This window comes from Mobula hypostoma, chromosome 22, assembly GCF_963921235.1.
Source record: "Mobula hypostoma chromosome 22, sMobHyp1.1, whole genome shotgun sequence".
Classification (NCBI taxonomy): Eukaryota; Metazoa; Chordata; class Chondrichthyes; order Myliobatiformes; family Myliobatidae; genus Mobula; species Mobula hypostoma.
In genome coordinates this window covers 10,815,477-10,830,317 of record NC_086118.1, presented here as the reverse complement: position 1 = coordinate 10,830,317, position 14,841 = coordinate 10,815,477, and the positions used below count along the sequence as shown (strand labels likewise).

The 14,841-nt window shown below is 45.7% G+C and overlaps 1 protein-coding gene across 1 annotated transcript in view; it reads right to left on the bottom strand.

Moving 5' to 3' along the window:
- Window positions 1-14,841, bottom strand: part of LOC134336622 (protein phosphatase 1 regulatory subunit 7-like) — a 170,862-nt gene that overhangs the window by 16,961 nt on the left and 139,060 nt on the right. Inside the window, exons 14-15 of the mRNA XM_063030965.1 lie at window positions 13,596-13,665; window positions 4,362-4,449 (exon numbers count right to left, since the gene is read on the bottom strand). Coding sequence (XP_062887035.1) covers window positions 4,362-4,449; window positions 13,596-13,665 — 158 coding nt within the window. The remainder of the gene's footprint in view (window positions 1-4,361; window positions 4,450-13,595; window positions 13,666-14,841) is intronic.

The following is a 14,841-nucleotide window of genomic DNA, read 5'->3' as shown; positions in this document are numbered from 1 at the left end:
GACAGGCTAGATGCAGGAAGATTGTTCCCGATGTTGGGGAAGTCCAGAACAAGGGGTCACAGTTTGAGGATAAAGGGGAGGCCTTTTAGGACCGAGATTAGGAAAAACTTCTTCACACAGAGAGTGGTGAATCTGTGGAATTCTCTGCCACAGGAAACAGTTGAGGCCAGTTCATTGGCTATATTTAAGAGGGAGTTAGATATGGCCCTTGTGGCTACGGGGATCAGGGGGTATGGAGGGAAGGCTGGGGTGGGGTTCTGAGTTGGATGATCAGCCATGATCATAATAAATGGCGGTGCAGGCTCGAAGGGCCGAATGGCCTACTCCTGCACCTATTTTCTATGTTTCTATGTTTCTATTCGTAGCTTGCTATATTTCCCTCTCTTTGATTTATTTTAGCTGTCAGTCAGTAGGACCAAAATGGATCATAATTAATAACTGAGAAGGACAAAAGCATATCAAGACCAGGATAAAAGATTGGATTAAAGCTGATTTTTAAAGGGAGAGATTAGAATTAGGAAACATAAAATGAATGTCAAAGAATTTCATGATGTAGAAGAGAAACATTTAAAATAATGTTGAATGGAGAACATTAAAATATATTGCATACAAAAACCAAGAATAAACTAATTTCTACTGAGAAACTAAAGATGTAGAAAACAACACAATATGGTTTCAATGAATTAAGGAGACAAGTTAAAATAAATGAAAGGTTAAACAAAAGGAAGAGTAAATTATGAAGGAATACAGGAGTAAAATTTTCCACAGGTGTGTAACTACAGAAGAAAATTGGAATGGGAATAAAGCCATTGTGAAATTTGGTGATAAAATCATAGATAGCAATGGTGCCATAGCTGAAATATTAATTAATTTGCTTGAAGTTTTTATAAATTTATGATGCACATCAAAAATAAAATAATATCAATTTAAAATAAAGAAATATTAAATAAATTAATCAAAATCAGTGAATGATAGCCAGAAAATTTGATCTATGAATTTAGAAAACAGAGAGATTATTACAAATGCTTAATCATGTTAGATTTATATTCAGAAGGAAAGCATTGCATCGGTTAGGGAAATGAGCAGTAATTTTAGAATCACTGTATAGTTCTATAGTAGAGCCTTCAGAAGCTCAATAAGATGAATAGATTCTTTCTGCACATTATGATTCTGATGACAGTAGAGTCACTATTCAAAAGATGCAGATTTAAATTACAACATAAGACAGGAGATGATTGGGGGTATTTGGACTTGCATCGGCACATATATTAGAAGAGTGAGAGCACCCTGAGGATCATATTCAAACATCAAAAAGAGTGAAGTAAAGCTGTCTATAGACATCAAGATAAGTGAACATATCTTTGCCTTCTATTTCTCACAAAGTGAAACCTCCAGGAAATTAGGAAACAATTTAAACAAAAACAATTATCTGCTTTTATAGATTCTGGAACACAAGTCACTGTTCTTTTGAAGTGTACCTCTGCTGAGTGAATTTGATTCAACCTCTGCAACAATATATGCCGGTATACATTTGTGATAGCTAGTGCACTGAAAAGCTTCTACTTTACCCTTCCTTCATCATGCTATCATACTAATTGGAGTAGACTATGTTCAAGGATTCGTCATTCTATGCCACTGATTTCATAAAGGCATGCATGGACAAATGGGTATACAGAAAAACTTTCTGAGTCCTACCTAACCAAAACCTCAGGTTGAACCAGGAGATATGCAATCTTCTAAGGGCTAGGTCTGTGGCATTTTGTTCTGGCGACCCAGAGCTATAAAATTAGTCCAAGTATGACCTCCATAAGGCCATTGCCAGGACAAAGAGGGGATTTCAGATTAAATTAGAATCGTGACCATATGCTCCACAGCTAAGGCAGGGCTTGTACAATATCACTTCTTACAAGGCAAGATCAGTTAGCATAAGTGCCATTGACCAATCACTCCCAGACAGGCTCATTACTTTACACACACTTTGATAGAAAGATCTATGACACACCTGTACGAGCCTGCACATCACCAGATGACCCCAGAATTGATGGGCCCTCAATCTCTTTGAGGTCTATTTCTGGCTATCATTCAAGAGGGTGAATTCATGAAAACCACTTGGTCCAGATGGCATACTTGTCTGAGTACTAAAAATCAGCATGGAGCAACTGGCTGGAGTTCTTACAGACATATTCAATCTCTTGTTTCTTTCGCCTGAGGTTTCCACTTGCTATAAAATATTATCTGTTGTACCAGTTCCCAAGAAGGGCATGGTAACCCATCTCAAAGGCTACAGTTCAGTCGCGCCTACATCAACCATAATGAAATGTTTCAAGAGGCTAGTTTTGGGGCGAGCTAACTCCTGCCTCAAAGACCTGCTTCAATTTGCCTATTGCCACAAAACCCAACAGCAATATAATTTTTCTGGCTCTTCACTCTGCTCTGGACACTCTGGACAACATAACACATACATCAGGATGCTGTTCATCAGACAGCTCAGGTTTTCACAAAATCATCGCATCCAAACTTATCATTAAGTGTCACCTGGACTTCTATCTCTGTTTGCAACTGGATTCCTGACTTGCTTATTAGCAGACCTCAGCAATCGAACAGCGGTCCCCAACCACTGGGCCGCGGACTGGTACCAGGCCACAAAGCATGTGCTACTGGGCTGCGAGGAAATGATATGAGTCAGCTGCACCTTTCCTCATTCCCTGTCACGCACTGTTGAACTTGAACATAGGGTTGCCAACTGTCCCGTATTTGCCGGGACATCCCGTATATTGGGCTAAATTGGTTTGTCCCATACGGGACCGCCCTTGTCCCGTATTTCCCCTGCTAAGGTACAGCATTCCTATGAAATCTTCCGTGCCGAAATGGCGTAAAGCAAAGAAGCAATTACCAATAATTTATATGGGAAAAATTTTTGAGGGTTCCCAGACCCAAAAAATAACCTATCAAATCATACCAAATAATCATAAAACCTAAAATAACACTAACATATAGTAAAAGCAGGAATGATATGATAAGTACACAGCCTATATAAAATAGAAATGATGTATGTACAAAGTAGTCAGGAAGATTAAGCCAAAACCGATTTGTGAGAAAAAAATCAGCACGTCACGCATGCGGACACAGGTGCCCGCGCAAGGCTTCATGGTCATGGTAGTCTTTCTCAGGGTAAACCCAAGTCTCCCATATTTGACTGCTACTTTTGTCCCTTATTTGGGAGTGAGGAAGTTGGCAACCCTAACCGTAAAAGACATGTTGAGGTGAGTTTAACCCTATTTGAACACCCTCCCCAGTCGGCCAGTCTGCAAGAATATCATCAGTATTAAACCGGGCCGCGGTGCAAAAAGGGTTGGGGACCCCTGGGTAACAACTTCTCAGTGACAAAGGTTAAAGAAATTCGGCCTGTCACCAAACACTCCAACAAACTTCTACTTTGTATTATTGAAAGCATCCTGACTGGTTGCATCATAGTATGTTTTGGCAATCCAGATGTGCAGGAAGTTGCAGAGGGAAGTGGACTCAGTCCAATACACCACGCGCTCCACCTACCCCACCACTGGTGGTATTTATATCAGGTACTGCCTTAAGAAGGCAACACCTTTCATCGAAGCTCCCTACCATACGAGCCAAACTGTCTTTCAACAGCTATCATCAGGCAGAAGATGCAGAAACCTGAAGCCCCATAGCACCAAGTTCAAGAACAGCCACTTCCCTTCAAGCATTCAGCTCTTGAACCAACCTGCACCTTCCTAACCACTACCTCAATATAGCAACACCCTGACTGCTTCATCCAGTTACACTTCAATTGTTTTTTTTGTTTTGTTCCAGTCGTATTCATTCTTTAAAAATTGTGCATAATTCATTTATGCTTTTCTTTTGATATTATGTGCCTGTGATGCTGCTGCAAGATTTTCATTGCACCTGTGCAGACATGACTCATGCATACAACAATGAAAGATTACTTTGACAGTGACAGTCATTTGGGTTGCACCTCTTCTGAGTGATTTTGATTCAAACTCTGCAACAACAGCATATGTGATATACAGAACATGACTGTGATAGCTCGTTCACATAGCAAACTTCTACATTACCTTCCCTTCATCATGCACTTGCACAAGTAGTAGCAGTGAATGAAAGGCAAAGGACTGTATATATCAAAATTCCGAAATATATACAGAAACTGTAGAAAACACAGCAGATCAGGGAGGAGAAATGGGGCTAACAATTCAGGTGGGTAAGCAGTTCATTCCAGATTGCAGAGAACATTAGGTCCACTGATAAAACTGACCAAAGACATGAAATCACATGAGACCAAGTGAAAGCATTTGAATTCAAAGCTGTTTTAAAGAACTTACTACCTTCCAACAAATGATTTTTGTAGGTTCTCCATTTCAGACTCAAGATCCATCAAAGAGCTTGTGATTTCCTGCATACTTTCAAGGGAAGCTATATATACACATATAAAAAATGTTTTAATTTTAGCAAGCAAAAAAGTGACAATGCATATAGAGATACAAAAACAAGATTATAACAAGATCAATACATGTATTCTGACATTAAAAGATGCTGATGTGCAATTGCTATGTACATTATAAATATGTGTTTATTTTTACAATTGTGGCAAGAAATTTGCCCAAGGAAGCAGGTGGTGTCGACTGCCCGGTTGTAAAGACATTACTGAAATGATAGATCATCTGAATGATAAAAATATCTGTGTGAATCCATGCTGACAACCTTGAATTGTCTTGGAGTCTCTAAGAATTACAAATTTATTCCCTAGAGCACTCCTTAAAGCAGTATATTGGAAAAAATACTACAAAGCATTTTAAAAAGTGTGTTTTAATCATTTTTAATTAGCTTTATATATTAATTATGAACAAATTGCAACCAACAAAAAAGGCTATTTAATTGAACTTAATTTAGTTTCATTTAATCATCCAAAATATGACAAATGGCTGTTCGCTTTTCAATCAAGGATCAACACAATTCAACAATTATAAAGATAGATTATATAAAGATTATATATATGAAGAATAAAAATTATATAAAAATAGAGTTCGAAGTATAGATGTGGAATAAAATGTGCATAAGTACATAAATACCAACATCTATCTACAATGTAAACGGCATTATAAAAGTGGTTTAAAGTGCAGCGCAGTGACTGAAGTAGGAGAGGCTAACTAGAATGATAGATCAGATTAACTGCTTTGGGGAAGAAACCTTTAAGATGGTGTGAAGTTTTTTGCTTTAATATAACATTTTCCAGAAGGGAACTTATTGGAAAAGGCAGTTTACTGGGTAGGTAGTGCCCACAATGATCTTTTCCTGCCCAGATTATTGTCCTGGACACATACAGTGATGGGGGACCTGTTCTACTGTCCTGACAGTTTTCATATATGTGAGAGAATGCACCAAACCAAAGAGTAATGGCTGATGTGACGATATTCTCTAATGTGGCCGTGTAGAATTGCACCAGTTTGTTCTAGGGACGATGGAATTTTACCAACTGTCGCAAGTGATACAAGCTCTGCTGAGCTTTTTTGTTAGTGATGGAGATATGGTTCACCCACGAGGCCAGGCAAAATAACGTTGCACAGGAACCTGAATGTTGAAACAGTGCAAACTGCAGAGTTGTTGATGATGAGTGGGTGGGAAGGAAACACAGATCTCTTGAAGTCAATATGCATTTCTGCATTTTATTTATTATTTATTTGCTTATTGAGATACAGTGCAGAATATACTCTTCCGGCCCTTTGAGCCCAGCCACCCAGCGACTGCATCTGAGCCCAATCACGAGACAATTTACAATTGCCAATTAACCTACGAACCAATACATCTTTGGACTGGGGGAGGTAACTGAAGTACCCAGAGGAAACCCACAGGGAGAATATACGAACTTCTTATAGGCAGTGGCAGGAATTTGAGGGCATTCAGCTCCAAGTTATTGTGATTGCACCAGGAACAAGCTTGTTTACTTCTTGCTGGTACTTGGATTTGTTCCCTCTGAAAATAAGTCCTATGACAGTGGTATCGTCCAAAGACTTTATCAGTTTAACTGATGGATCACTAGAGATGCAGTCACTGTTGTAGAGGAAAAATAGGAGAGGGAAGACAACATACTCCTATATTGCACCAATGCTGACTAGGCGGGATGTGGAGATCTTCTTGCCTAATCTCATATACTGCCTAACGTCAGAAAGAAAGTCTGTGTTCCACCTGCAGCTGTGACCGGGTATGTTAAGTTTAGAAAATTTCTACTGCAAAAGCTGAGGAATGATGGTATTGAAGGCTGAAATAGAATTCAAAGAGAATCCTGATACATGTACTGGGCGAGTCGAAGTTCTGTATTATGGTAATGGTCTGGCTGAATAGGCACTGGAGCGAGTCTTTGAAATGAGAGTAAAATCTGCAGCAGAACTCGCTTAACTGGTTTGGGATAAGGGGCATCACTGGGGTGGGGGGGGTGCCTTCATTTTGTAGTTGGTAATGGACCAGCAGCCTTTCCAGACTATAGAAAAGCCATCTGCAGAAAAACGGTTTTCAAATTTGGCTGAATATTGGTATTTGTCAGCTCTGATTGCCTTCTCCAGCTTGTACTTGGCCTTTATCTCCACACCTACAGGCCTCCTCTTTCTCCAGGCACAGCTGTCTAAACTCTGCGTTGAACTAGGTATTATTATTGCTGAAACTGGTGACTATTTTAGTGGGGATGCAGGCATCTTCACAAAAGCTGATATAGGAGGTAACTGTGTCAGTGGAAAGGTTGTGCATCGTGATGATGGGTGAGAGCAGGGTGAGTGGTAATGCAAGCGTTGGGGCTGGGCGTTTACAGGCAGGTGATGATGTGGCTTTGAGTGACCTGGCTTTTGCTAACTCTTTTTGTAGCATGGTGCTAGAAGAGATATCCATCAAACACAAAACAATACCTGCACAACCAGATTTCAATTTCCCTTTAGTCAGGAAAGCCTTAATGCTTGTTACATGCAATCACAAAATGCCTTTGTTTCTACCTTCGGAAGTTGTATAATATTGAAACATAAGCTAGAGACATAACAATACTTTCCTGAATCAAACTCATCAATTACAACAAAAACATTGAAACTAGAACAAAATAAAATTGAAGAGGTGGGTGGTGTGCTTGTTGATGGGCTGATAGGTTTATGGGTGATGTTCACAGTTGATAGGTTTCAACTAAAATGTGGCACATGCAAGAACACAAAAAAAAGTCAAGATAATGATAACAACCTGTATTGAAATATCAAAGACAGCAATGCTGTCAGCACTCTAGGTATTTCAAGGGTAGACAACGTTTTGTGTAATAAAATAAAACATGGTCAAGATTTGGGCAGAATAAAGCTTCTATATGGAAAACAAGTGGGGAGTAATATCCTGGAAGAACGTGTAACGCTCAGCTATATTGGCTTGTATTTATCTAGGGGAAACCCCGTCTGTCGCCCACCTTGTCTCCTGGTCACGTCCGTCGTCCTCCCGGTCTCTCCTCCAACTCCCCGCCAAAAACCCCGTTTCCCAACCATATGAGACAGCATATCACATCAAGAAAGAATAACATGGGCACCCATTGGTTCATTCGCTCTATTATCATTAATATAACCCAAACGCTAGCTAGAGAACGTTCTCAGCATTTAACATAACAAAGAAGCCATTTTAATTAACATACGCAGTAACATAAAAGACATAACAAAGAAGCCATTTTAATTAACATACGCAGTAACATAAAAGATTAACATAACAAAGAAGCCATTTTGATTAACATACGCAGTAACCTAAAAGGAAAAACCCCTTACACTCTCCCCCAACCAAATAAAAGTCATGCCCTCATGACATTAACAGAGTTCAGCATTGCTCCTTGCAAAACACAAAACCCAACCCAGGTGCATAAAGCAGTGACATAACTTCCCAGGGCAGTAGAGATCACACCCCGTTCTCCCGGTGCTGTATAGGTCAACCTCTCAGGGGGGGTGCCTACTCCTCTGAGACCTCTGTACCTCCTCTGCTGACTCTTCCGGCTCAGACACCACAGGTGACACCCCGGGCCTACCTGTAAGACCCTCACCCTCTCCCTCACTGGGACCCCTTGGTACCTGTGAGCCCTCTGCCTCGGGTTCTGGTTCCACTCTCTCTTCCCCCAATGCCGGCTGTATCTCAGGCTGCTCCACAACACCCTCCCTCAGTGAGGGAAGGGCCAGGAGCCTCTTCTTCTGGTACCGGGGAATTAGTGAACGGAAACAGGTGCCACACATCCGAATCATCGTCTTCCGATGAAATGTCCCTTTTTGGGGTGGGGACCAGTCCCGTCTCTTTCGCAGAGGGCTCTTCTCCGGCCCCGCGCCCTCGCAGAGTCCTACTACTAGGCTTAAACTCCCATTCGGGTTCTTGGTCTACCTGCACCCCTTGACCCACAGGCAACGGGTAGTTCCGATGGAATACCTTGACAGGCCCCTTCCCATCCTCTGGTCTCACCCAGTAAACAGGTAGATTCGGCATCTGGCTCTCTACCACATAGGGGGTGGCCGCCCAGCGATCCGCCAACTTATGCTTACCAGGTAGTCCTAAATTCCGGATAAGGACCCGGTCTCCCAGCAATAGTTGGGTGAACATCACTTTCTGATCATACCTCCTCTTATTCCTCTGATTCTGCTTGGTGGCTGCCACCTCAGCCAACTCGTACGCCCTTTTCAACTCTCTCCTCATATCAGACACATACGTCAGATATGGCTTTGAAGGTAATTCACTCGCTTCAGTCCCAAAACACAGATCAATGGGCAACCTCACTTCCTGCCCGAACATCAGATAATGAGACGGGTACCCCATAGCGTCATTGCAAGTACAATTGTAACAGTGAACCAAATGCCCAATGCGCTGACTCCACTTACTCTTCTGACTGATCTCCAGAGTGCCGAGCATGTCCAGCAGGGTCCAGTTAAACCTCTCGGGCTGAGGATCACCCTGCGGGTGACAGGCTGTGGTCCTGGATTTCTCGACCCCAAGCATACCCAGTAATTCATGGATAAGCCTGCTCTCGAAGTCCCGTCCCTGATCACTATGGATCCACCTGGGGAGGCCATAATGAACAAAGTCCTTCTCCCATAACACCTTCGCCACTGTGGTGGCTTTCTGGTCCTTAGTGGGAAACGCCTGCGCATATCTAGTGTAGTGATCCGTGAGGACCAAGACATTGGCGGTGTTGCTGGTGTCAGGCTCAATAGACAGGAAATCCATACACACCAGGTCCATGGGTGTCGCACTCTGCAAATGGGACAGAGGAGCCGCCTGCGCAGGCAAGGTCCTCCAGTATTCTTCCACCTCCCCCCTCATCCGGGGCCAGTAAAACCGGTCCTTGAGTAATCCATAGATCTTTTCAACCCCCAAGTGCCTGGAATCATCATGTAGTGCCTGGAGCACAGTCTTCCGATACTTCTCAGGCATAACCAGCTGCCAGGGCTGGGGTGGTCCGGGGGCAAAGTGACCCGGTACAGGACATGGTTCTTCAGCTTCAACCGAGGCCACTCCTTCAGTAGTAGGGGAACGGAGGCATGCTTCGCCTTCTCCACCTGCCCCATATCACCCTGTCTAACCGCGAACCAGATAGTGCCAATGCTCGGGTCATCACACTGAGCCGCCCCCACTTCCTGGGGGCTCAACTCCGGCAGCTGCCTGATCCTCAGAGCAGTTAAATTACAGTAAACAGTGGGTAGCGCATCATCATCAGCCCCCAGTTGATCCACTGCGCAATCCGGCCCCATCGGGGCTCCTGCTTCAGTGTCACTCCCAACTCGACACATGGCCTTCACTCCCAGGGCAGGGACACTCTCCCACTCCTCAGCCGTGCCCGACCCCTCATGCACCCGACGAGATAAAGCATCTGCATTGATGTTCCGACTCCCCAGTCGGTACTTCAGGCTGAACTCATAGACAGACAAGGCCGCCAACCACCGGTGCCCAGTAGTGTTCAGCTTTGCCGAGGTCAGGATATACGTGAGAGGATTGTCGTCCGTTCTCACCTCAAACTTGGCCCCGTATAGATAGTCGCTGAACTTGTCCACCACCGCCCATTTCAGCGCCAGGAACTCCAACTTGTGAGTGGGATAGTTTCTCTCAGATGGCGACAAGCTTCGGCTGACAAACGCCACAGGTCTCAATCTGTTGCCCTGTTCCTGGTACAGGACAGCCCCCAGACCCTCGCGACTGGCATCAGTGTGTAGAACATACGGCTTCCAGGGATTGGCAAAAACCAACACCGGGGCCTGTGTCAGCGCCCTTTTTAGAGATTGGAATACCTCCTCACATTGAGCATCCCACCGCGATCCAAGAGGCTCCGCCAGGTTCAAGTATCCTCCTGCCTCCTGCCCTCGGTCTCCCTTCCTTTTCTTCCCCACAGGTGGATAGCCACACAACAGCTGGTTCAATGGGTGACTCATTTTAGCGTATCCTTTCACGAATCGCCAGTAATACCCACAGAACCCCAAAAACGAGTGCAGGGTGCTCACCTTCTGAGGTCTCAGCCAGGTGGTCACTGCGTCTATCTTAGCCGGATCAGTAGCCACTCCATTTTGCAAAATTATGTGTCCCACATAGCCAACCGACAGCTTACAGAACTGGCAATTATCCAGGGAAAGTTTCAACCCTCGGGACCATATACTGGTCGGGGACAGTGCACCGGTTCAGGGTCCTATAGTCCACGCACATGCGTACCTTCCCATTTTTCTTCCGAGTCACTACTATGGGGGATGCATAGGGGCTCCGGGACTCCGCGATAATCCCTGCATCCTCCAACTGCCGCACATCTATCACAGCTGCTGGGGACAACCGCCGCGACCTTTCTCTAAATGGGGTGTCATTTGTCACCCGGATAGTGTGACGAGTGCTCTGGGAACAGCCCACAACAAATTCGCCCTGAGAAAAGACATCCCCTAGCTTCAGCATCTTCTTCACCAGCCTGCTCTTATACTCCGGCGGTATGGGGGAGTCTTTAAAATTAAAGGCCTCCTCGGTCAGCCATTAGTTCTCCATTAGTTTTCCTCCAGTGGGCCTCACGGGGGTGCTGGACATCACCATAACCGGGAACAAGTGCGCGAGAGGCATCCCGTGCTTAAAGGTGATCTCCCTCTCTGTTGCGTTCCTTACAATCACCCCCATCCGGCGTGCATGTACATCCGAAGGCCTCTGCAATTCAGGTCTCACCAGTACCCCAGCCGGGAACCGGGACTACCCTTCAAGGTCTTCTAGGGTGTCTACTAGTAGAGCCTCGCCCGCCGGTACTCCGGGGAATCTGGGGGTCCCCATCACTAGTGCCACCTCCCCTGGCCGTATCACTTTAGGCCTCGCCTGAGTACACCACACTGTCCCTTGTTTGGACTCAGGATCCAGCCCCTGGGGGTCACCCACTTCCTCGAACACCGCTCCAAACACTGGGTGTACCGAAAGAGTCTCCAGAAAGTTTTCCCCCACCTTCTCCTTACAGGCTCCCAGGAGCCGTCGCACCAGAGAGGAGTTAGTCCCCACCAGCAGGGCAGCGCCACCGGTTTCCACCAGGTCCAGACAAACCAACACCAACGTCTCAAGGGCTTCCGACATTCCCACATCACCCTCCGAGAATTCCAATCTCACTGACAATTACCCATCGTACGGGTAATCACCATCACTTATACCCCAAATCTCCAGTGCATTAAACGGGGTTACTGGCAAAGCTTCAGATATTTGTTGTAGAACGACCGGTACAGTAAGGTAGCCTGCGAACCTGGTCAAGGATGGCTCTTGCAAAGATTTCCTCTATCCGTAGGGACACGCTAGAATGGGGTCCCACCAGTCCATCCGGAATAAGGGCTTGTGCTTTTGGGGGTCCTATGGCTGATTTCTGGGAAAATGTTCCTCCTGAGACTCCAGTCCGTTCCCTCACTGAGCCTCTCCCTTCTTAGTTGGCTGGGGGCTTTCCCTCTGCGGGGCGCCTTGTCTCTCACAATCCCTCCGAAAGTGACCCGCTTCCCCACAGCTGTAGCACACCCCCGGCCACTCACATTCCCACCTGAAATGCCCCTCTTTCCCACAGTTATAGCACACACTACCCGCCGCCCCTCTTGTCCCGGGACACCCCCCACTCCCAGCCCCTGGTGCGCCGTCCCTCGAAGGGGGTACTTTCCCTGTTCAGCCCTTCAAGTGGGGGGGGGAGTCCCTACCCCCCGGGACCCCTTGGGTTTCTCAGTTCTCAACCCAGCCACCACCTCCTGAACTGCTGAGGACCACCCTGGTGGCCTGAGCCCCTTTTCCAGCCCAACACGCTCTCCTCCTCCTGCACCTCTCCAATCAGCTACCCGAATACTTGCAGATACTCCGCCAGGGAAGCCGAGGGCTGTTCAGCTTTCAGCTCCCGGATGACACCAGCTGCCCCTCCCCTCACTCTCCACCATTCGCTGTCTCTTTTCCTCATCCGAACCTGGCCATGCCTCTAACAACTGGGAAGTATTCTCAATCCATGCCCCATAGTCATCCTCCCCTTCCGGGGTGGGACTGGCTCCTGAGAAAATTCTCAGCTTCGGGCGGGCCCCTCGACCCTTCTCACCAGGGAGGTAATGGCAGCGCCTAACTCAGAGGTCTCACCTCTAGCTGGGGGACGGGGCCTGGCCAAGCCTTCCCACTCTGACCCCCCACCACTGGCTACTGGCACCTCTCCTGGGGTCTCATCTAGCTCATCCTCCGGTGTCTCCTCACTTTCTTCCTCCGGGAGGGTGTGGAGGCCGCACGATCCCACCTCCCCCGGACGCTGACCGTCACCGGCAGTTCCAAAGTCATGACGTCAGCACTCGTACGAACCAACACCCAAATAGATTCCACTTCTTTACCGTACCTTCTAGCTACCAGTTCTACCTGCCCTATACCCTTGATCAAACTCAACCCTCGCACTAGTACATCTCCCGAAATGCGGAAATCCACCCCAATTAACATGCACGCATGATTCACTGGTACATCCTCTAACTCACAACAGCTTACAATCTTATCTGAATCCGTCTTCACACCACTTAACGTGGCAACTTATACAGCTGCACCGAAAATTCAATCCCGGACGTCTACCCCCACAAATGTAACGCTCAGCTATATTGGCTCGTACTTATCTAGGGGAAACCCCGTCCCCTGCCCACCTTGTCTCCCGGCTATGTCTGTCGTCCTCCCAGTCTCTCCTCCAACTCCCCACCAAAAACCACGTCTCCCAACCATAGGAGACAGCATATCACATCAAGAAAGAATAAAATGGGCACCCATTGGTTCATTCGTTCTATTATCATTAATATAACCCAAACAAACGCTAGCTAGAGAACGTTCTCAGCATTTAACATAACAAAGAAGCCATTTAATTAACATACGCAGTAACATAAAAGATTAACATAACACAGAAGCCATTTTGATTAACATACGCAGTAACCTAAAAGGAGAAACCCCTTACAAACGGTGTTTCCAGATGAAATTTCAACATGAAAGATGAAGGAGACTCTACCATGTTTAGTGACCAACAATATTAAATCTATAAGCACAGCTATGTTAGGTGTGATATGTTTGGTAATTTCTATAGAGTTACTTACCACTGGCTAATGCAGTTTTTGGAATAACTGGAGTTTTCAGCTTTTCGTTATAAGAATCATTAAGGATAACCTACAGGAGGATAACAATGATCAATTATTCATCTGTTTTGTTAAGCACATACAACCAGCTGCTACAATAATAACAATTCCAATGCTATTAATGTTCTCTGGTGGCTCAATCAAATCAGGAGCGAGAGAAGAGGTGACTCTCATATTGGAAAATGAGATTTAAAAAGGAGCTTTTGCAGGTTTTCAGCATTTTCTGGTGGCCCAATCAAATTGCGATTCATTAGCAAGGACAAATAAGAATAAGGGAGGGACAAGCAGAGCAGCCATTGTGTGAATGGACCAGTGTTAGAGTGAGGAGACTTTGGCAAGAATGGGCTTGGGCCAGTAAGTATCTGGTAAGTTTTTTTCTTCTTCATTCTTCATCTGTTAGTGCATAGTTAGAGGAGTAAGAATGACTCCGGGGCTGTGTTGTGTTCTTCGTGTGAGATATGGAATTTCTGGGAGACCTCCAGCCTCCCCAATAACCATATCTGCACCAAGTGCACTGAGTTGCAGCTCCTCAGAGAACGTGTTAATCGAATAGAGCTGCAGTTTGATGACCTTCAGCTCACTCGGGGAAACTGAGGAAGTGAAAAGATAGGAGCTACAGGGAGGCAGTCACTCCTAAGTAGCAGGAGGCAGCTATCTGGGTGACTGTCAAGAGAGAGAAAGGAAATGTGCAGCCCCTGTGTCCGTTTCCTTCAATAATAATATGCTATTTTGGCTACTGTTGGGGGAGATGAAATACCTGGGGGAACTATAGCAACTGGGTCTCTGGCACTGAGTCTGGTGTTGTTGCTGAGAAGGGAACTGGGGAGAAGAGGACTGCAGTACTGTTTGGGGATTCCATAGCTAGAGGAGTAGACATGAGATTCTGTGGACATGATTTGCTTGCTACATACACCTGTTAGGGTGCATTGTCCAGATTCCTTATAAGGTAACCGTAGCCTTCAGCCAGGAGCAGATGTCATCAGGTGGTTCCCAACCTTCACCGAGTGCTTCAGCCCTTAACCACGACACAGTTGGTGGGCCGGCAGTGGTGGCCAAATCACTACCCATCTGCTCCTGGCTTCCAGCTTTCCTCTTCTCGCCTACTCCAAATCCAACAAGAGGCTCATTCTGCCTCTTCCCCCATCCTACGAGCTGCTTGTTTTTTGCTCCTTTCGTCCAGTCCCAGATCTGACAACAACCGCCATGC